This window comes from Hyalella azteca, unplaced genomic scaffold (assembly GCF_000764305.2).
Source record: "Hyalella azteca isolate HAZT.00-mixed unplaced genomic scaffold, Hazt_2.0.2 contig10004, whole genome shotgun sequence".
In the NCBI taxonomy this organism is placed as follows: Eukaryota; Metazoa; Arthropoda; class Malacostraca; order Amphipoda; family Hyalellidae; genus Hyalella; species Hyalella azteca.
Genome location: NW_025940059.1, coordinates 1 through 22,710, shown reverse-complemented (window position 1 = coordinate 22,710; position 22,710 = coordinate 1). Strand labels below are relative to the sequence as shown.

Here is a 22,710-nt window from a genome sequence, read left to right as displayed (position 1 = left end):
CAGCGGGACAATTTTTCATTTATGTTTTGAATAGAACGAAATTTCGTCTCATAAGTCCCGCGTTGATGAACCGCAAAGGTGGAATCGATCGAGAACTAAGTTAGGTAACTTGTCTTTAGCTAATTTTGGTCACGATCGAGCGTGATAAGTCGGAATCGCATGCACCCAAATCGCGCGGTCACGTACTAGTCTATCGTATACACAATTCGAGCTCCATTACGCAATGAGGTTGTTTCCGCTTTTTCTCATCATGTAAACAATTGCTAGGAAAAATAAAACATTTTTTGGTATTTTCTACAATTTAAGTGTAAAAAATTGTCCTGAATGAAAAATTGACAAAGTAATGACGAAACCATTAACATTTACTCAGGAAAGCCTCGTAAAACTTATAATAGCGATGTAAGTTCTTACAAAGTAAATACCACAATATTAAGATCATCAAATGTATGGTCTTACCAATGATTGAATTTGTTTTCACCTTATGTAAACTAAACCGAATATTCATAACAGCTTCCTGTGACTTCTCAGGTTTCAATGAGAGGAACTAATTCAATTTATTTTGTGCGAATACTCCACAATAACAAGAAGCATAGCCTATTGCCAATGTTTGAATTCGATATTAAAAAAAATGACACTAAGTCAGTAGCAGGATTCTGTCGGTAAATGCTGCTCGTTCTTCAGCTTCATGACGGTTACCATGGTAACAAACCTTTTAGTTGAAAACTGTTCATCTCCGACAATTATCTTGAGGTTAGCTATCTCATTAGTTTGGAAGTTGGATGTCGTAAGATGCAATTAGTTAATGTTCATAAGAAAGCAAGATTGTGGTTATTCCATGTAAATCTCACTCAGGATGAATCTATAACTTTTACATTGAGCGCTAATTTTTATTAAAGGTGTCATTATAGCACATTCAACTGTCGACGTAGACATCCTTTTTCCAAACCAAATTCTTTTGCACTCCAGAACGCTAGTTTAATCTTAACTAGATACTTCTTCCAGCCATGTCTCGTTCCATGACCAAGGCCAAACTTTATGGGCAATGACTTAGATTAGCATGCATAAGCAGCGACAAACTATAAACTGTCGCAGCTTTGTGGAACTGCCAGCCTTAGCAACGAGATTGGATATGTCCGGTTTATCCGCGTACAGCAACCGGAGTAAAAAAAATAAAAAGTTGTTTGAACACGGCGAAGTCGCGCCATAAAATGCCAAAAACATCTCTGTGCCTAATTTCATGCATAAAGCCCTTTTGATGTATGGTCGTATTTTTCTCACTGGGTTGCCATGAAATGAGACGGTCCTGCTATGGTCGTAACTTAAAAAAGAATTTTTTTCCACTTTATCTGCTGTCGCTGCCAAAGTACACAAGTCCAACCGTGAGCATGCAATGTCGTTCACACTCGCCGTGCTTGGAGGGCATTTCGAACTATAACTTAACTGAACCAAATCATGTCTCAGTTTGTAAGCATCAGATTACTTTGTACTGTTTACTTGGAAAATTTTTTCCTGCAGCCATGATAAATGTCATCACGACTTACGATTAATTCATTCGTTTCTGATCACGGTCCTCTGACGTACAAACGTAAGTTTTAGCATTATAGTCTATATTCCATATTCGAATAGTGAGACAGCCATAACTATTTATAACCTTTGAAACAAGGGCGCATTTCATGGAAATAACTCAACACTAAATGCATGAACTAGGGCATAATTAGATCTAAAATTACAAATGACAAGTTTAGACCAACGCTGAATAGTAGTCATACACTACTCTTGTCTTTTTTACTTAATAACTGTGCGGACAAGGTGAAAAATAACAAACACAATCAATTAAATCACCGCCCCATACATTCTCTTGCAAAGCTATTGGGCCAACAGAGCATTTGACGGGGAAAATCTGCTGCATGCTATGTGCTTGTACAGCGAATACTACAATTGTCAATTCCTCACAATTTAGTCTCATGAGTCATGAGAGCATTGAAGATTTTCTTACCTAAAGGCATTCGACACTGAGTGCAACCGAAGAAAATAGAAACAGAACAATCTTCGTCCAACCAAACTATCGTCTACCACAAGTAGAACGAAACAACACAACATAATTCGAAACAAGATACTGCAAAAGCTTTTCAAAATACACGGCGGCGCGCGAGATACACGAGTCATAGGAAGCAACAAGTGCATTAGCAAGGAAAAGATGCTTTCTTGCAGCTTCAGAATAGGTAGAACTCCGCAGATGGAATTACTAACAATTTGAACTTGAAACTAGAGAAATTCGGCCAATCATGGTCGAATAATTATATTTGTTTAAACACGCACACGGGTTTATAAGGAGAAAAATCGAGGTAGTCATTGTCGAACCGAAGTCAAAGAATAATGTACTATCGAATTCTAATCAAAAATAATTTAGAGACTTGAAATCTTTTTGTAACATTCTACCTCCACAACTATCAGAGCTATTACTTTTTTGGGTAAGTAAAGTGTCTGGACAGAAATGCTTACAATAGTTACTCGAATGAACGTATTGCGTTATGTGAGTACAATCTGTAATCCAAAGACACTCTCATATTGCCCACTTCTGTACTAATTCCCTCCTACAAAGACATGGGAATAAAATATCATCAAGCTTTGATTTTTTAGTCAGTCTTTGCATTTTTGTGTCATCTGTCTGACCCTCACCATGTAGACGCTGTCTCTGATCGATCAAAAGTTTTCATATCCATGAATCAAGTGATTTATAGGCGTGGTTCACAGGCTCCGTTTTTTATAGGTTTCATACTTTCATTCAGGACTAGGTTTTACATACTCACGTAAGAGCAAGATTTAGATAGACTCATTTCAGTACAAGCTTCAACAGTCTAATTCCACCACAAAATTCAAGGGTCTAATCCCAGTGTAATATGATTTAACAGTCTCAATGCAGCGAAGATTTCGTGGGTCTAGAGCAAGGTTCATCCGTCAAATTCCAGCACGCTCTCGCCGCAGTGCATAGCTTTACGTTTTTAATGCAGGAACTGCCAAGGTCGCCAGTTCCACCCTGGTTTGGTGGCACAGTTCAGACACAGAATGATAAATCGGATGCTGGTCGCCGTAACTGACCCGGACGCTGACCTGTGCCTCCTTCAGCAGCTCCTCGCCCTTGTACAGGTCGTTGCAGTACACGCACAGCTTGCTCAGCTTTGCTAGGAAGAACGAGTATGTCTGATGATTCTTGCCGTAGTAGTATCTGCAGAACAAATAGAAAATTCAGCTGAAAGTGACCAAAAAATTCCGATACTTTGACACACAAAGCATTCCAGACCCTAGATTGTAATGCATCATGATTTTTTGTAATGCTACGAGACAAACCTCATTGCATCAACGTTTGTGAGACCAACATCCTTGGCCAGGTTGAAATTTTTCTCGACAATGGCAGCCTCGTTGACCGCGTTTACAGCCTTGACGCGCCATATGTTGAAGGGATGCAGTGCGCAGCCTTGGATAGCCCTCACCAGAGACTGGTCCACGGGGGTTTTTGTTGACTTTCTTGATGCTACTTTTCCAACAGAGCACAGCTCCAGGAGAAGGTCTGTAGCAGCATCTAAAGCTGAAATACTTAAGCTAAAGAAAATACCGGAATGAAATTATTATTGTCCGGAATAAAGGATAATGGTAACCAAACTTCGTGGGCTACAAAAATACCTTATGTAACACGGTGAATGATTTCAATGACCGACTTCAAAATAAGAATTCACTGGGAGAAGAGGAAATTTATATGCTTTTTTATTTAAAAAGTATTCGCACTTAAATATATACACTCGGAGCTCTGAAAGTACATACACTCGAGTCATGGGAGTACTTCAATGTGAAATAACTACCAATACCTGTTCATCGTAGTTATTTCTTCAATGTTTGCTCAAATATTTCATCAACATATACGGTATAGTACCGTATACGACAGACGGACCCGTGGACAGCAAGAAATGTATTCATCTGATACTAGTCACGATTGTCAGAGGTCAGAACCTTACAAATTTCGAAAATTATGAGGGTGATTCAGAAAATATCTTTTTGATTATAACTAGAAAATCGTTGTTAAAGTTGGACTGATACGAAGGTACAAAACGTTTAAAAATAGAATCCTTTCAACAGTTTGAACAGTTATCGACCAGAGCAATCATGATGTTATCGATAATAAAGGATACAACACTTGACTTCATTTCCCATTTCATCCTGAAGCAGTTGGCGACACCTGGCAACTACCCTCCAGTACTGCACAGCACACTCAGAGTAGCCATCAAAACCACACCTTGCGCATCTGGCAATGGTCGTCACTCCAACGCCCAACACGCCCACACACGAGTCGTTTCCTGCAACCAAGAGAGATTTTAAAGGGGAAATTTTCCATCAAAAATGAGTGTCATATATACGTATTTTCAGCAACAGGAGACTTCCAATAAACAGATTTAAGAAAAAATCTAAACATGTTATGAGTAGGCACAATTTTTGGAGTTATTTACACCTTAACTTATACAATAACAAATATATACAAGAAAGCAAAAAGATTATACAGGGGCCAATGTAAATTCTTACCACACAGAAACGAGTTCTCCAGCTCATTGTGCTCAGGATCAACGCACCTCTGGCAGTGGCATTCAAAGAAATAACTTCGTTGCAAGCTCCGTTGTCGGTCTTCTCTGCAGGTCAGGCCGTCAATGTAGTTGATATTAATCTGGAAAATTCATTGAACCTGTCTGATATTCTTGCAGGATAAATAAAGCATCCAAGAGAGCCTGGAGAGTCACAAAAAGAATGAAATTCAATACTTCTCTTTTAATTCCTTGGCATTTTTCCTTTTTCATTCACAAAACAAACATTAGGTACATATGCATTAAACAATAATTCACGAAGGATAATTACCTGTGACCACTGGAAATTAGGGAAGTCTTGCAATGCTCTGACAACAATGCGGGATCCATCAAAGGTGACTCCGGCGTTGGGCAGGCACGAGTGGTCGAGAATAGAAGCAGCAAGATAGAGAGCACTTCCTATCTCTTCACTTTCGCAGTTGGTCACACCAAAGCCATTCACCAGCAGCTGCACGGCAAACAGATACATTAGAGTTGAAATAGCACAACTGCACAGAGCGACTGCTACAAGGTTGACAATCTAAGAAATTTCCTTTTAACTAAGAATACATTTCCTCTTAAAATTAAATCACAAATGTAACCATTCATTGTGAATTTTTATACATTTTCAGCAGTTAATTTATAGGACTACAAATTGTAAGAGAAGAGGAGTCAAAAAAATTTTTGTGGTAAATAATGAGCGTTTCTCTGAATTTACCACTGAGGAAATATTCATGTAATTAGATAAAGATAGATAATTTATGAGTAAATAAGTCAAATTTTAAATCAGTATGTATATGAGCTAATTATAAGTGCTAGGAGAAAAATTATTAATAATTGATCTTTCTTACAGCGCCATAAATGGAAAGTAACTCATTGGTGTTGAAGGAAATTTCTGTTCCAAAATAGCAGCGAAGCATTTTTTCCAAAACTCCAAACGTCTCAGCAAGTTCATTGTTCTGCAGCAGGCACTCTTCATCTGTAAATAAAAAAAATAATTAGATAAAGCTAAATCAATGAACAAAAACCATGTTTGATTGTAAGATCAGTTGCATACTATATCAAAAATTACGTACTAGCAAACAGGTTAGCACCAGAGCAAGTGACTTACGTGTCATCAAGTCACCAAAACTCCGAGTGAGATTGTCATCAATTTTCTCAGTAACACTCCTGCCACCATTCTGTGGAATAAGGCTAACATGAGAAAATTTTTACAGATCAAATATACTAACATAAGAGCATATATAGAATGGTACCTACATTATAACATGGAATACATAATACGTTTTGGAATACATTATATGTATGTAATATATTTTACAATTAAAAAGTGCTTCCAAGTACTCAGAATTAGAAAAAATTTGGCATTTTTTATCAGTATCAATGTATACATCCAAAAGTCGCATTTTTTATTAACTTCAATGTTGCAGGACTGAAGCAAATAGGCACTTCAGATACATTTATATAAATGCACAAAGCTTAGTTGTTCAACATTTTATGAACAATTTGGACAGACCAAGCATTACCTATATATTGTGTATGATGATAAATCCATTTTCTAGAAGAGTGGCTTAGTGATTAAATAAAAATTTTTGTACTCCAAGGTTTAATTTTGCTATCCAGTCCCATTGATACAACATTGCTATTATCTTTTTCTTTAAACAAGAAGATTTCAGACAACTTAGAATCATGGAAATTATTAAAACAGGAACAAAAAAGAAGAAACAACTAAACCCACCTTAAATATCTAGAGACTGTATAATTGGAATGTGTTCTGCAAACTACAAAGAAAATTCTTAAAGGTTCGACTTATATTCTTTCCATAAAATTTATCATAAATCATGTGTATAAGTGAACATAGAATAAGATATATATACCATGACATGAATAGTTGAGTAAAATTTTTCAGGTTTTTTTCTCTTAGGGGAATGTTTAGTTGCAGCTTTAGTGTTTCTGGCTCAAAGCAATAAAATAACCAGCACTGATAACCAGTATCATTACCATCAGTACAAAGGTCGGTATTTTTAGAACTGAAATAATAATTTTTAACAATTATAATTTATAATTTCAATATTTTATGAAGGACAAAATTTTTATAATTTATTTATACATTTTCTAAACAAATAAATGAGTTTAAAACCCTCACATTAAGAGAAATTATGGCTTTAGCTAACATTCTTGGAGTTCCTGTTATACTATGAGGCTGAAGTTTCTTCAGTAAAGAACATTCATATTTGTGAGTCGCTTTCCAATCTTTCCGTTGGCATGGCACGCTGCAGTAAAAATCCACAGCACATCCGGTACACTTGCGCACTTTTCCACTGCCCAGGAAAGATATGTTTGAGAGTTATTGAGAAAATACAGGATTTTATGGTTTAATCAAATAATTTCCAGTACTGGATAATATAAACAACAAATATTAGTCAAAATTAAAAATTTCAAGAGGACATTCTGTTGCAACAACCAGTAAAAAATAAACACAAAGCCACAGATATTGTCATCATAAATGTTGTTTTGATAAATATCTTAGATATGTAATGTATGGCATCATATACTATATATTAATTTATATATTTGTTAACTTGCTACAGTTTATTGGTTGTAACTTGTAAAATATATTACTTAACCTCAATTATTACTCAGCATCCAACAGTTATATACATAGATAGGCACTTTGCACCTATTATTAAAAAAGCTTCTATCAAAGAATAGAAGTAGATTCTAAAAATTATCAATTCATATCTATTATCTGGCAATAAATGTATAATGTTGTTTAGGCTTAGGTCATTCCAGAACAGCTTTAAACATGAATTTTTGTGCAACAGTGATTAATAAATAATCTGCTTCAAAGCAATTTATGAGATTGAAATGATTTTGGGATTTTCATGCGAAATTACATGCCATAGAACATAACTTATTAATGTAGTGTTGAGGTTTCTAGATATATTTCAAGGATTATACCTAACTACGTACTTAACTCTGCGTAACTATAGGTTCATGAAATACATACAGGGATGGATTTTTTGATAGTATAAGCATCAAGAGAATGTCAAGGCAGAAATTCTAGTTTTATTTTTGCCACAGAAAGTTTCACAAGAAACCAAGACTCAGTAGTCAGTAAATCCATTTATTGACTTGTACACTTTTCAACTGAACCTTATCAGCAACATTGTCATTAGGTACATACTGGTATATGTAATTAGTTATTTGCATACATACCTTCTAAAGCAGAAGTCACACAATTTCCCTTTACTATCCTCCTTCAACAATTGAATGAAGGGAAATGATGAAATAATAACTTCTCCTGCTTTTACTCTGCTTCCAGTTCTTGAGCTGACATTATTTGATGATACTTTGCAGGATAAGTTTGAAGATGTAGCCATGATGGCATTAGTTAAACTGTAAGAAACAGATAATTTATTTTTTGATTAGGTATTCAAATGACACCTGGGAATAATATGCAATGATTATAGTCAAACAGAAAAATTCTTATTACAAAATCTACAAGTTAAAATTTAACACATTGACTACAATTGCTTCATCTTGTACTATTATTTCATTTTTTGTACTGTTTTTAAACAGGGTTGCCAGGTGGTCATATTTTCCAGACAAATTCTGTGATTTAGTTTTTCTCAATTGCGTTGGCTGGCTATAATTTATGATAGGGGTACTTCCTAATTAAATTTTAACTACTGCAAAAAGAAAATAAATGGAATTTTTATAGCGGAACCTACAAATAAACTACTAGTATATATTGAGTTATTGGCCTTTTTTGTTCTCGGATTTGGCCGATTTTAGGCAACCTGAATTATGTACCCACTATGTCCTGAAGAAATACATTTCGTGGTTTGCATATGTACCACTTTGGAGTCAATGTGTTAAGAAGATTTTATCAGGCTCTGATGAGAATAAATGTCTTCATTGTTAGGTGTTAAATTACAGTACAATTTCTAAATTTTGGTCTACACTAGTGACTAGATGTTCAGTTACTCAGTCTTACTGAACTTGATTAATTACATGTCTCAGTGTCAGTGATTTAGTGTACCAGTGTCTGAATGGTTTGAAGTGAACTATTTTCAGTTTTTCACTGAATTAGAAATCTTGTGGCTTGATCATTATTTTTTGTAAAAAAATTAGACAGGAGAATGAGGAGATAATTGATCTAGATCTAGTAGGGATCTCCTCATTCTCCTGGCTCCAAACATTAAGAGAAAAGATCCAGTTGCAGGACAGGATTGGAATTTATCTACCTGATACTAAAATCTTGCAGCTCCAAAGTGACAAACTTCAATACATTTGAATTTTTGAAATCTTGCAAGCTGATTGTGCTCTTTTATTAACAGTTCAAGATAGGAGGTAATCCATTTAGCAGGAATCTATTGGCTCTGAAAATGGTGTGTGAGCTCTAATTATAGCTCTAAAAATGGTTGGTAAGTGAATGGTAACATCTAGTAAATAGTAATAATTATGGTTTAGGAGGCAGAATTTGCAAAAATGATTTACAACTGCTTTTAGCCTTTCAGATGTAAATCTCTGCTCCAATCCCAGTACTCTCACTACTCTGAAGTCTGAACTGTAACCACTGCCCACTGGGGCCTGGTCCACCCTCTGGCGGCTGCAGAACTGGCCTTTTTTTTCTGTAAATTGAGTTGCCATCATGACTAAACAGAAAACATTACTATTTTCTCAAAATTTAAGTTTCAAAATCATGTACATCATATTTCAATATATTTTTTGCATTTTAAAGTAAATTTTTTTTTGATGTTATTGCTAAATCAGTAAATGCTATACCTACATGTCCAATTTAATGAATTTTATAATATTGCATTTGCATACCTATAATGATATATAGATAACAACTTATCCTTTCAAAAAATATGAGAAATTAAACAATTGTTTCATCACTTTCATGGAGTTTCTAAAAAGTGTGAGACATATACTGTATACAATGATTTCAACAGATTTTCAAAGTTGATATTCACATGATATTGTCCTGAAAATGTAAATTGGTCAGGATGGGATGATGGGATCCTCAGAGTCAAATCCTGAAAGCTTGGTTTATATATTATAATTAGGTAAACGTAAATACTTGTTGGATTAAACTTCATACATGCATAAAAAACGTACAGATAATGAATGGATAGCAATAAACAAGACTGAATTAAAGCGATGGATGAATAGAAAGCAATTAAGTTCCACTCACCGAGTCACAAGATCAAAAAAATCTCTTTTTCAAATGTTTTCGAAAAGACAGTTTGTTTCTGATCTGTTGGAGGCCGCAGGGTAGCAACTCATTTAGGTAGCAACATTAATAGCAAAGTATTTAGTAATAGTAAACAATTATCATTAATTGAATTATCCTATATTTTTTGAGACTAAAATGAAAGAGGGCCACAAGTTTTGAACTTTGATTGTCTATTTATATTATTCCTCTCAGAGGCGTGCATTTGTTCGTATCAATGTATCATAATAATCGTATTTATATTCTACCCTGAATTTCACACTAAAAATCATAATCATTTTGAAAATCCATTAAAACCTTTAAATGTGATGTTTTTCGCATATTTACACTTTTAAAATCAAATTTGTACGTAACTATCCAAATATCATATCAATTGAAACTTATTGACACCCAAGGTCATAACGTCATTGATGCAAATTACTGTAAAGTTTTACCCTGTGCGACATGTTTGTTTACCTTCACCAAGTCAGCTGATCTGAATCATTCACAGCTCGGCAGCTGTGGAAGGAGAGAAGCTTGAAGTCTTGAACCATTGTCAAAAGCGGGCTGCCAGCAAACCTCTTTGTTTTCTTGAATTGTGCCAATGTTAACGGTCCCTCAGTGATCAATTCATCTAAGGGTCAAGACTTTAATGTCCCGGGTGCTTCACCATCACCAGATGGATCAGGTCTAGAGTTTACAATAACAGACTCTCAACTCCGACGGTCCGACCTCCGTGCAGCTCCGTCAACCATCATTACTCCGAGTTCCGAACTTCCGGCCAGCATGAGATCTTGAGATGATGTTGTCTCCTTCAGCCTGTCCTCGCTCATAGCCCCTGAATTTCCTGCTGATATAATTATCAAGTACCTCCAAGACACCAACATGCTTGACAAAATTTAGTAATCCACGAAGATGCTGAATGGGGGCGCCAATACTTCAGTCGGTGACGCGCCTCATCTTAACCAAGTAACCAAGTAAGTAGAGATGATGTCGATGAGACATGATCATATTCATACCTCCTTTTCATTATAGTGTCGAACCACTGAAACCAGTTAACCAGAGATTATTTTAGAATCAACTCATTTCAAATTCCCTGATCTACTCAAGACTGAAGGGAAGTGTTTCAGCCAAAATAAAAAATTTTGGCATCTCTGGTTTTTAGGCTCATCAATTCAAAGGCCAAATACTGTGCATTTAAACTCTAAAGTGATGTTTATGCATGCATTTGTTCATCCAAAAACCAAAACAACCATGAACCATCAAAGCATCACTAAAACCTATACCTTCAATGATCACAAATTTCAGTTTTTTGTCTCTTCTGAAAAGTCGAAATTTTCTGATTGCAAACCTATCTTTTCTTATGATTTTCAAGCTACAGCAGTACAGACTGTAAAGCATTGAGAGATATACCATTCAATTTGTAAGAAAAATCTCTAGTCTAGACCACTATGCAGAGGGTGGATGCAGCGTTGCCAATATATGGATTTTTAAGCCCAAAGCGTCGCCGGCCATTTTAAAGATGCGTCTCGCCGGGTAATTTTTAATGAAAAGCCATTTACGCTGAGNGGTTTTTAAATTATGAAGTGATCTAAATATAAGTTTTCTTGAGAAAAACATTGACAGCGAAAAATAATCAATTATTTTCGTCAAGAAAATGAAAATACTACTTGTTTTAATTTCTAATACATGTTGGTGCAAGTTCGTACAGAACTCGTACAGTTCTCGTGCGTTTCGGTTAAAAATTAAGAGGCAGTTCAGTTGACTAGCCATCTCTGTGCGAGTGTGTAGTGCAGACTTCTGTGCTGCCATTCTGTCTTGAAACCCATAGCTTGTTTGTTCCTGTTTTTTTTTTATTAAATAAACTTAATAGAACAGCGCAACGGACAGCGGTCATTATGAGTGAAGAATCTCCTAAGAAGAAAAGGAAATTATGGTACATACACTACACTACAGTCTTTCTGAATTCTGACTCTTTCAGAGAAGAATGGTTACGACTCTTACGTCACGGTGAAGTCGGTGATGGATGGACAAATTGGACATGGACAGTGATTGACTGATGGCCGGTGATCATAGTGGCAGACCAGTGATTTTTTAGAATGAGTTCATTTTTAATTTCCTCATTTACTCAAGATTTGAACAGATTTCTTGTGTATCCAACAAGGGCCAAGAATCAACACCAGGGGCCACGGCTATAAGCTAAAAAAAACTGCGCTGCAACTTCTCCACGCGACAAAATTTCTTCTCGCTTCGAATCACCGACATGTGGTCGTTAGAACACAATAAGTCATGTTAGAACACAATAGATCATGTTAGAACACAATAGATCATGTTAGAACACAATAGATCACGTTAGAACACAATAGATCACGTTAGAACACAATAGATCATGTTAGAACACAATAGATCATGTTAGAACACAATAGATCATGTTAGAACACAATAGATCACGTTAGAACACAATAGATTGACAAATTTTTTCAGCAGTAGCATTGGGCTTGCCAGATGTATGCACATTGTGATCGGGTGACAGATACAAGCAATCAAACAAGCTGAAGATGGTCGCGGTGACAGCGGGGCTGATCATGCAATCTATAGTTTATGGTCGGTCATGGCTGCCTGAGCCATAGTTTATGATCGGCCATGGACGCCAATTTAAGGTCGATGTGGCTGATGGAGAGCTTGAAAAGACGCCGATATCTCGAGCTAAAAGGCCCTACTCTACAGCCTGGCCCATCCCAAGATGGCGACACGTACAAACTCAGAGTGGTATGTCAGGAGCGCATGAGTGTGCCCATTGCCATTTGAGATATGTCAGGTCAGTCAGGAGAGATTTAGAAGCCACCCAATTCCAGATTAATCACAAGTCCCAACAGCTATTGAGCAATCAAGTTGAAAGAGTACCACTGCTGTAGCAGATGCAATTTGGTTGCCAACCACAACTGAGCAAGGAGATTTACAGGTAATCCTCAAAAATTCCAGTAGATAGGTAATAGTTTTCTTCACCGCCGATATCAACATTTATTGCTGGAGCCCAACTATGCATGCTGTCTGCTCTCCCATTAGTCACATACAGAGATACTTGGATGAGTTTAACTCATACTGTACAACATGGGGATTTGTTGTGAATATCTTCTAATATACTTCTTCTAATTTGTCCTCTAATATATTCTTCTTTGTCTTCTAATATATCACTTCTAAATGGATCAAGGGACCAGTACTGGAGTATCATCACCAAGCTATCACATACCAACATTGAAGAAGAGACAATGAACACTTCTTCCTTACATGTGCTCTATACAACTGTGAGAGACATGTGATAGTATCAAGTGACAAGTATGCATGCCTGGGAGTCCTCCTAATATCTGTGCAGCTGCTTCACGTTGGAGGCAATTACCTCAGGAGAGTTCAATACTCCATAGTGCAAGCAACTGCTACTTACCTCATGCAAACAGGTTGTCTAACTACCTCTTAGCTGGTGAAGAACAAGGAATCTTATAATGATTTTGTCACCCATTGCTTAAAATTGTGAGAGACTACTGATTACATGGAGAGAATGCACCAGAAGAAAGGAAAAGGTAACAAAATTAAAAATGATGAAGACTTAAACTGAATAACATTTGCTGAGTCCAGGTGTTACAAGCGGTCAACATGCAATTTCTTCTTCACCTTCAACCCACCACCAACCAACCACATTTGTGAAAGTTTTCAATATCTTGTAAAGTTGTAGGGTAAGGTAAGGCCTCAAGATTTTTTTCACTTAAGTAAACTGTTTATCACTGTGATATTTGAAGTGAACTGTTCATATCTACAATATTGATCTTTTTTCTTTTTGATGATGCAGGAAAACATGAAAAACAATTTGAATGATCCAGATAAGTTGGACGAAAGTCCTCAAATACCACAAGAAGAAAATGAAACTGAAAATACACATAACTATCCAAGTCAAATAAATCAACTCAATGATGAATTGTTAGAGATGGCACAGGCGTTGAACATTGTTAATACAAGAGCAGATTTGGCCACAGAAACAAGTGAAGATTTGACTGATGGTGGTAAGTATGCATTCATGATGGCAAATACAAATTTTTTGTAATTAGTTCATTTTTAATTTACTCATCTTGTGATTTCAATCACAATTTTATCTATGATAATATTTTCATCTGTGATACTTGTCTACTAATAGGAGTTAAAAAAATTAACTTTAGGAATGGTCTAAAAAGTTTTTGTTTTCCACTATCATTGCACTATGTGTATTATATTGTAAAAAAATACCAACCAGTAAAAGCTGTAATATTTGATTAGAGTAATTGTAATTAGGTGTTGTGTTGATTCCTAATTCATGCTATAACCCGAGATGAAAATTTTTCAATATTTTAAGAGCTGTCTATTTACATTTCAGAAGTTGCTGATCTGGTTAACAAAATGGATTCAATCAATAAAGCACTTGACTCTCTTGAAGAAAGGAGTGACAGCATAGTTGATGAGCTGCGCAAAATCTTAGCTGAGAATAAGAGGGCCCGAGAAGAGATGCAACAAGAAAAATAAGACAGCACTCACTGTAGTCTCTAATGTGAAATATTTATGTATTTTATTTCTTATGTGATGCCTCTAAGTCATTCCATCCTCATACTTTTTGTTTGTTGTATGCATGACTTATAAATCTGTGATCTTGACCCAGATGAAATTATTAAAATATTTCCAAAGAGGTACCTAGTTACTGATTAATACACTTCACTTCAAAACCATTTAATTATATTATTGAAGAATTTTGTGATGACCATGAACTTAATTTATTTTCACTTGATCTTTTAAGCATAAAATGTACAGCATCTTTAGAGAGACCATACAATTTTTGTCTTATTTAAGGCAATATTGAAGCTGATCTATCAAACAGCTAGTCTCCCTTCTCCCTTAAAAATGTGTCAGCTTAGAACAAATCAGCAAATATTTCCTAATCAATTGCTTTGAAAGTGGTTTTTACTGAGAATTACAAGATCTGATTTCTATACCTAATTTTTGTGATGAAAATCTGCTAAAGCTCAAAGGAAAACTAAATTTATATTTTTATTGTTGCTGCAACATGAATTTTTAGTACCATATACGAGCAATTAATGTGAGTGCATCTGAGTTATATGTTAATGAAAACAAGATTCCTCTGAATAGCAATCCATTCTGAGAAATTTTTGAGAAGTGTGTCTGTCTTTTCCATTAATTATTATCAAATGAAAATTTATAATCTTCTAACCCTAATTTTTCTATGCAATTTGGTAGAATTACATTACATTCCATTACATTTTGGTGTGTTTATTATGCATTTTTTTCTGAATATGCTGAAATTGCAACAAAAGAATATTGGTATAATGCTTCTGAATGAAATGAGCTTAACATTCTTACATACTACCAGTAGATGCCTAAATAATGATTTTTCCTTTGCTGTTTTAATGTGTTTGTTAAGATGTTGTTTCTTTAGATTCAAATTATGCAGGTCTGAAGAGCTTTTACATTCCATAGGGCACTGTGCTTGAGATCACCACAGAGCTCGTGGTCTCTATCGGTGGGTGCAGTCTAGTTATAATGCAGGCAGAATTCCTTGTACTTTCCTATCGTCCTTATTTTGCGCTAGTGACCGACGTCTTGTGTGAAGCATTTTTTGTACAAGTGTCTTTTTCTTTGCTGTTCACCCATCATTTTTATTCCAGTGAAGTGCTACCGCTGGTACTTTACCACTAAATAGTTTCAGTACTTTGGCCTGGAGAGGCTTTCTGCATACCTATAGTTGACGACAGTTTTTAATTTTTGTAAATATTTGGCAATTGAGACCGTCCCCTAGTTTGGGCAGATCACAGTTTCCTGACCATATAATATTTGCCAGATAATGATGTTGACTCTAGATAATCAACATCATCTGGCCAAAACTTATATCGACAGGAGTCATTACTGTTTCTGTAAAATTTGGTGAAAATGGTTTCCGTGGTTCTCAAGTATATGTGCAATGTTTCAAAATTAAATCTTTAACCTTGCTTCATTACTTTTGCCCATTGTTTCCTCATTTTCTAACGTTCAGACCCATTCGATCATGAATCCAAGTGTAATATGGCACAGATGTCTTCCAACGCATGAAATAATCTGATAATTTACTTACTCCAATATGCCAGAGCGTGTATTGATTTGTATCCATTTATTACCAGCGCAACGAAGTCAATCAACTTGGTGTTTTGTGGTCCGAAACCAAGTAAGCTAACAGTAACTTGGTTCGGTTCAACTTCTGGGTACAGACTTCTTAATAAATCGTTGAATTTAAGAGAACATTAGTTGAAACGTTCGAGTCATGTTGAATAACGGCATAATTATCATATTCATACAGAATCTAATACCATTCTTCTAATGGTACTATTCTTTATTTGTAATCTAATACTATTCTTTGCTTTTAAATTTTTAGTCAACTTGCGATTTAAGCATCTAATACCATGTTATGGATAATTTTATTGAATTCTTTTAATATTTTTTGTAAATTAATAATTCATCTACGATGCGTATTATTCTTCCATGTTAGATATTTTTTTTAGAATTTAGTTCAATTGTCAAAGGAAAATGGTCCTTATCAAAATTAATATAACATTTTACTGAACTGCCTAAGTATCACAATTCTCGCAAAAATCAACAAGGTACCTTGATATAAACTTGACCTGCTCAGTAAAACTTCCAGCAATCCTGAAGGAAAACGAAATTCGCAACTGTTCTGGCTGAAAAATTCTATTAATTTTAAGGTTTCTCCCATGGCTGCAGTCGGGGCGATGAAATATTGCAATGACTTTTAGTAGTACTGATACCTGAAAAGTTCTACCTAAATTTATTTTTTTGAGGCATCCTCGCACAATCAACGAGCTAACCGGCATCTCAGACAGACGATTCATTTTTAATCGAAAATCTTGTGCGTTTACAGGAAAATTTATTGGTGGCTAAGCGGACTACATACGAAGTTGCTTCAGTCGGATCAAGGTTAATCGATAGGTAGCCAACACTAAAATTAACATTATATTTTGGTAGTTAATTTAGAATTATACATAATTATTCCTTTAGAATGTTTTAATGGAGTACGTAGTGGTTTATCGGCATACGGTTGTTCTCGTACTGCACATTTGCCCGGTGGCAGTTTATCATTGTTGTGTTTGAGGTTTGCGATCTATGGAACGTTGGAGACTGACTTGGCAGACAGAACAAAGATCATCTTTAGTGGAAGTTGTCGCCCAAATTTCCGTACCTGGAATGGTTACAAACATAGAATTTTTCCATTTAAAAATGAATAAACTGCTTCTATTAGAACTTGTCTCACAATTATTCAAACTTATTAAGATAAATTTGAAATTTGTATGTTCTTGAGGCACGGATCCAAGGACAATCGCATCTATGTTGCTAATTTCCAACCAGTCGTGTAAAATTAGTATTGGGCCTATTGAAGCATTCTTCTAGATAATTTTTGTGCACTGAATTCAAACCACTTTCTTAGGATCGGACTGATCTATTGTCGAGTCCTCGTGGATGACGAGATAAAGAGCGACGGGGGATGTCGTGTCGCCATTTATCTGGGTGGCCGTCGGGTGTGGGGGGTTTCTGGGACGAAAATATGCGGTTCAAGGGAAAATAGAAGGAGAAGATAACTATTGCCACTGGTCTCCTTATATATCGCAGGTTCTGCCCAAACGTATTGTGAACGAGCGAGTGAGGAGCGGCTACATCATTAGAAAACTGTTGTGCTTAAAGCTTCAAAAAGTCAGGTTATCATTTAATCATGCTGTAATATATGCCTTTTAAATAACTTGAATTAATTTATTCAACTTATTTGACCCCATAATATATGAAGAACAGTCGTAAATAAATGTAGAAATAGCCCACCCAGTTATAACGAAGTTGGTCCACAGATCAACCATGAGGTCTCGCATCGCGAGGTCCTCGGTCGACGTTATTTCCGGTGCCAGTCACGAGCGGTCGAACGGATCCAAGAACAAGTAAATAAAATCCTCAGTGTTCTGCACATCTAATGAAATAAAGCGATAATACATTGCAATCAACTCGATTCTAGGCGACTGGAAAGGTTTACCGAAAATTTAAGCATTTAATTCATGTTGGCATTCAAGAAGTATTTGCTGAGAACATCATTCAGAACTAGCACTAAACACCATTCAGAACGTCATCCAGACACTATAATATTTGTCAACTAACTTTTCAAAAATAGTACTTACTTGCACTTACAGCGCTTTTTATTAACTTTGCCGTGCAATGAATCGTCGCGCGTCATGGACTGGTAAGAGCAACCATGGGTAAGAGAACTCGAACACGAAGAGCTTCTTGCCCCTGCCCTGTGAGATCGGGTCTGCCGCGAGGTAGTGCGCCAGGGAGTCCGACGAATACCATATCACCTACAACTGAGCATATTACAATTAAATACTGTATATTATTTTGTTAATGTAAATATGTCGCAAAACTGCACGTGAAGCGAGTTAAATCGAGTACGTTTTAGTTAACATCACAGTTCTCGTTATTCCGATTTACGTTACTAAGAGAGTTAATTGCGTAGTAGGAGCTGAATTAGTTCCCCACGACTGCGCCCCCCAATTTCATGTTCGCGAGGTCATGTTCTAGTGAAACAAAAAAAACGTATTTCTAGAAGTTAGCATTTATATTTTTTTTTTCAGAAATTTCTGGAGAAAACACCCACGACTAGCGGTTTGCATAAATAAACACCACTATCTTCATATTCACAAATCATGTTTCTTTCGTTTCTTGGAATATTGTATGTTTTCTTTCTTGGAGTTCTTCAATCTAGAAACCTGACGTGGTGTAGAATGAAAAAATTAACACGAACTCGTAACCAGTATTGCCAGGTTTTTTCTTGGCGAGAATACCAGATTGCCTAGCTCAAATTGCCAAAAATTCTTTTGGTAAAAAACAGACTAATACGTAATACCTCCAAATTTAATGAAACTATTCGTCAGAAACGTTGGTTAGAAAATAAAAAAAATTATCTTATGTACTGTGCATTTATCTGGCTTGATGATAATTAGCCAAATTGAACACGTTATAATTTTTCCCTCTGTTTGGACCTTTTTGACAGTTTTCTTTTCCTGTATTTGATTACATTGACACTTTTTCCTTTTTTACCACAGAGTGGCACTTCTTTTCCTTCGCTCAACATGAGCAAGCCACGGAAACGGGTCATCTTCCTTTTAATTATTTTCGTGCATACTGTTTTACTTTTGGGGGATTGTCAAATTTTTATATTTTTTCTTAGGACAGCTGTGAATATGGTATATTTGAACTTTTGGTTAACATAAGAGTGTGAACTTTTAATTTTTTTGATGCTAGTAAATGTTTTTAGGCAGCGTGTATGACCGATTTAAAGGTCGTGACGTAGGTCACCACGCACCCCAATTCCAATTCCAATACTTGTAGCATTTACCTAACATCTCGGGTGTGATCACTTGTTGCAGCTGAGCAGATAGCTTTTGGTCCGAATAAGGGACTCTAGTACCTTAGTTGAAATTTTATTTCGTTGCTTGTTTTTCACATAGGACGCTACAACGCTGCTCATAATAGCGCCAAAATGCACCCTTGATACCAAAAAGGTTTATGTCGAGAGGGAGCTGAAATTTTCTAAGCATGTTGAAACGCAAGCTAACACATCCAACAAACTTCTTGGACTAATCAGACGCTCATAAAAGAGTTCCTAGATGCAGAAGCAATGAAGCTGTCAGTTGTTTGTTGCTGTCGTGCGCCCAAATCTGGAGTTTGGAAACGTTGTCTGGTCACGGAGATTTGAAAAGGACAAAAATTTAATAGAGAATGTTCAAAGACGTGCAACAAGGATAATTCCAGGCTTGAAGGCAAGTCCTATGAAGAAATATTAAAGATTATGAAGCTTCCAAGCCTCAGTTATCGACGTCTGCGTGGGGACATCATTGAAGTATACTCATGAACCCGGTATCGAACCCGGTGGAAGTCGAGTAGTAATTTCAAACTATCGTCAGTCATGAAAAGATCCGGTCAAATGACACGATTTTAGATCTTCTGTGAACAAGGCACGAAAGAAACGGTGACAGGCCACAAGGAAAATAATCGGCGACAGGCCACATCAGGCCTACAATTCAGCGCTGCGATCACTATGCTATGTTATGTTATAGGCGACTTGTGAAATCACTCACTCCACGAATGCATTGGAGACAGGTCAAAGTAGACAAGTGATACTTGTCTACTACTACTACCTACTTGTCAAAGTAGACTAGTAGGCAGCCAGTTTCATGAATAGACGACGATTTTCCAGATCAGTGAAATATTGAATGGCACCCCAGAATTCAAGTGGCACTCTGGAATTCAAAACCACCAAACAAAAATGGTGGAGTTTGCGTCGCAGGGATCGGTTCGATAACCTCACTTGTCCTAGGCCATATCATCACTGATCAGTAATCAATCAAGGATCATCACTCTCGTGAGTTTATTGCACTAAGCACTTTTTTTAATGTTAAGAATTAGATTGGGGTTATTGCATCAAGTGGTAAACTTGCGGTTTCAAAAATGGCGGGAAACCTCTAGTCGCGCCGCTCTGAAGGTAATCTATATATTCCACGCCTACGCTGGAGGAAGTTTAAACTTCAGAGGTGGAACTTAATGCAGTAAATTTGCCGTAAGTCAGAAAATATCAGATTTAGGCAAATATACCATATCTATAATATATTCATACCAGACGCCTTCTGAAAATACCAGATTTGTGAAATCTGTTATAGAAATATGCCATCTGGCAACGCTGCTCATAATAGCGCCAAAATGCACCCTTGATATCAAAAATGGTACAAAGAAATATTTCGATAAAATGTTGCTTCTGATGTTACCTTCTTTGTTTTCATTTTAACTAAAATAACGCATTTCTTGTGTTGCCTATGGGAGTTCTTTAATCGGGCTGCCGGAACGTAATACAAATTGCAAACCGAATAAATAGAGAGAAGCTCGAAGTGACGCTTGAACACCGATTCGACACTTTTACGAACTCGCCTGCGCACTCGGTCGCAAGAAAATTTGAAGCAGTGAGTTTCGAGTTCAATCCCGCAACAAGCTTTGGATGTTCTGCAATGTTAAGAATCGGCGACAGGCCAACTGCCTAATACACGCTGACATCTCATTGATTTTATCTTATCCTAAACCGTGAGGCTAAACGCAAACATTCGCACCCCTCTAGCCTCTGCTCTAATGTTGCTTCTGCCTGGCATGGTTTCTCTCTTACCTAACATTTCGGGCAGGGTGGCCCAGTGGTTATAGTTAAGTACCAAGATTGGCGCAGAAAGGTGCGGGTTTGATCCCAGCTCTGGCGCCAGTTTCTGGTCAGAATCGGCAAGGAGGCCGGGCGGTTAAGCAAAGTGAATTGTAGCAGTGATTTGCGAGTTCGAGACCTCAAAATGCTGTGGATGTTCTGCGATGTTGAGAATCGGCGACAGACCTACGGCCTACTAAACGCTGAAACCGCTATAAAAGCTATTCTCTCCTACTAACAAAACGAATTTGTGATGCGTGGCGGATGGCCGTTGTAAAAGACCCGACTCCGGAGTGTATTTTTCTGAGTCACCACGCCCCAAATCAAAATCCGAATCAGATGGTAGTTATATGAATTATGAGTAACTGATAGAACGGAATTAATTGACGGAACAAAGAGTAACTTTTCGTGTAAACATACGTAAAAATTATTATTCTTGATAACATTCAATTGAATTGCCCAAATCTGATTAATAAATTATCGAAACACTTATATTAAAGTGCAGTCACATTGAACGTAAGGATTTTAAGCTTCCAGCTAGAGGTTTTTAAATTATGAAGTGATCTAAATATAAGTTTTCTTGAGAAAAACATTGACAGCGAAAAATAATCAATTATTTTCGTCAAGAAAATGAAAATACTACTTGTTTTAATTTCTAATACATGTTGGTGCAAGTTCGTACAGAACTCGTACAGTTCTCGTGCGTTTCGGTTAAAAATTAAGAGGCAGTTCAGTTGACTAGCCATCTCTGTGCGAGTGTGTAGTGCAGACTTCTGTGCTAAGACTGAGAAATATATTAAATGCAAGAATTTCAATCTAAATGTGTCGGCAAGATCTTCTGAAGGCGAAAATTTAGCTACTGAAGCGTCGCCAAAGATCTTGCAATATTCATCCACTCTCTGCACAGTGGAGTCTAGACAGAGGTTTGTCCACATGTCCTGTCATTTTTTGTTTCTTTTTTGTTTGATTATATATTGAAAAAAAGGGGAGTTATGGGCTAGGGGGCAAAATTGAGAAAAGAATCAGAAAAATTAAGAAAAAATTTGAAAAAATGACAAGAAGATCTTTAGATATGGTCTTTACATATCAAATGATATGGTTCTTGATGTTATAGCTTGAAAATCCTAGGAGGAGCTAAATTTTTACAGTACCTTCCTTTTTGCCATTTTCTATGAATTTTACATTTATTTTCATTTTCCTCAAAAATTGTAAAAAAAGTCTTAGATTTTCATTTTACATGTGTACCAAGTTTAAAAAGTTTTTTATGGTATAGAGGCTCTCCTTAAACCTATACCTTCTGCATGAATGAATGATAATGATGCATTGCTGGTTTTTGTGGTCTACTCATATCATAGTGCAATCTCACATGTCTCATAGGACTCAAAAATGTCTAAAAAAAGTCTCTGCTTTGTCAGTTCAACACCATGACTCTGACACTTGTGGAAGTGAGTTTGCTGGCATAAATGATGTGACTCCTTCCCCATCCGCCCAGACTGTAGAGCATGGCACAACATAGGTCGAGGACGCCGATTTCATGCACCAAAGACGCCGAGGAGGATGCCACTGGACACCACTGGACG

General features: G+C 36.4%; 1 protein-coding gene and 1 long non-coding RNA gene across 4 annotated transcripts; one reads left to right on the top strand and one right to left on the bottom strand.

Annotated features, from left to right (window-relative positions):
* Positions 1–1,338: 1,338 nt before the first annotated feature.
* Positions 1,339–10,063, bottom strand: LOC108676059 (N-lysine methyltransferase SMYD2). 3 transcript variants are annotated; one of them, XM_018164108.2, is made up of 10 exons: positions 9,811–10,063; positions 7,827–8,006; positions 6,754–6,928; positions 5,719–5,788; positions 5,459–5,586; positions 4,900–5,076; positions 4,573–4,711; positions 4,185–4,349; positions 3,349–3,586; positions 1,339–3,226 (listed from the first exon to the last, which is right to left on the bottom strand). In XM_018164108.2, the coding sequence occupies exons 2-10, from the start codon at positions 7,988–7,990 to the stop codon at positions 2,995–2,997; spliced, it is 1,488 nt and encodes a 495-aa protein (XP_018019597.1). In that variant the 5' UTR covers positions 7,991–8,006; positions 9,811–10,063; the 3' UTR covers positions 1,339–2,994. The 3 variants fall into 3 exon arrangements, with proteins under 3 accessions (XP_018019597.1, XP_047738194.1, XP_018019607.1); XM_047882238.1 differs by lacking the exons at positions 6,754–6,928; positions 7,827–8,006; XM_018164118.2 differs by lacking the exons at positions 6,754–6,928; positions 7,827–8,006; positions 9,811–10,063 and adding an exon at positions 6,346–6,632.
* A 2,515-nt stretch (positions 10,064–12,578) lies between these two features.
* On the top strand, positions 12,579–13,877 carry LOC108676084. Its single transcript, XR_001931158.2, has 3 exons — positions 12,579–12,790; positions 13,040–13,406; positions 13,673–13,877. It is a non-coding gene; the product is annotated as an uncharacterized LOC108676084 (long non-coding RNA).
* Positions 13,878–22,710: the final 8,833 nt, after the last annotated feature.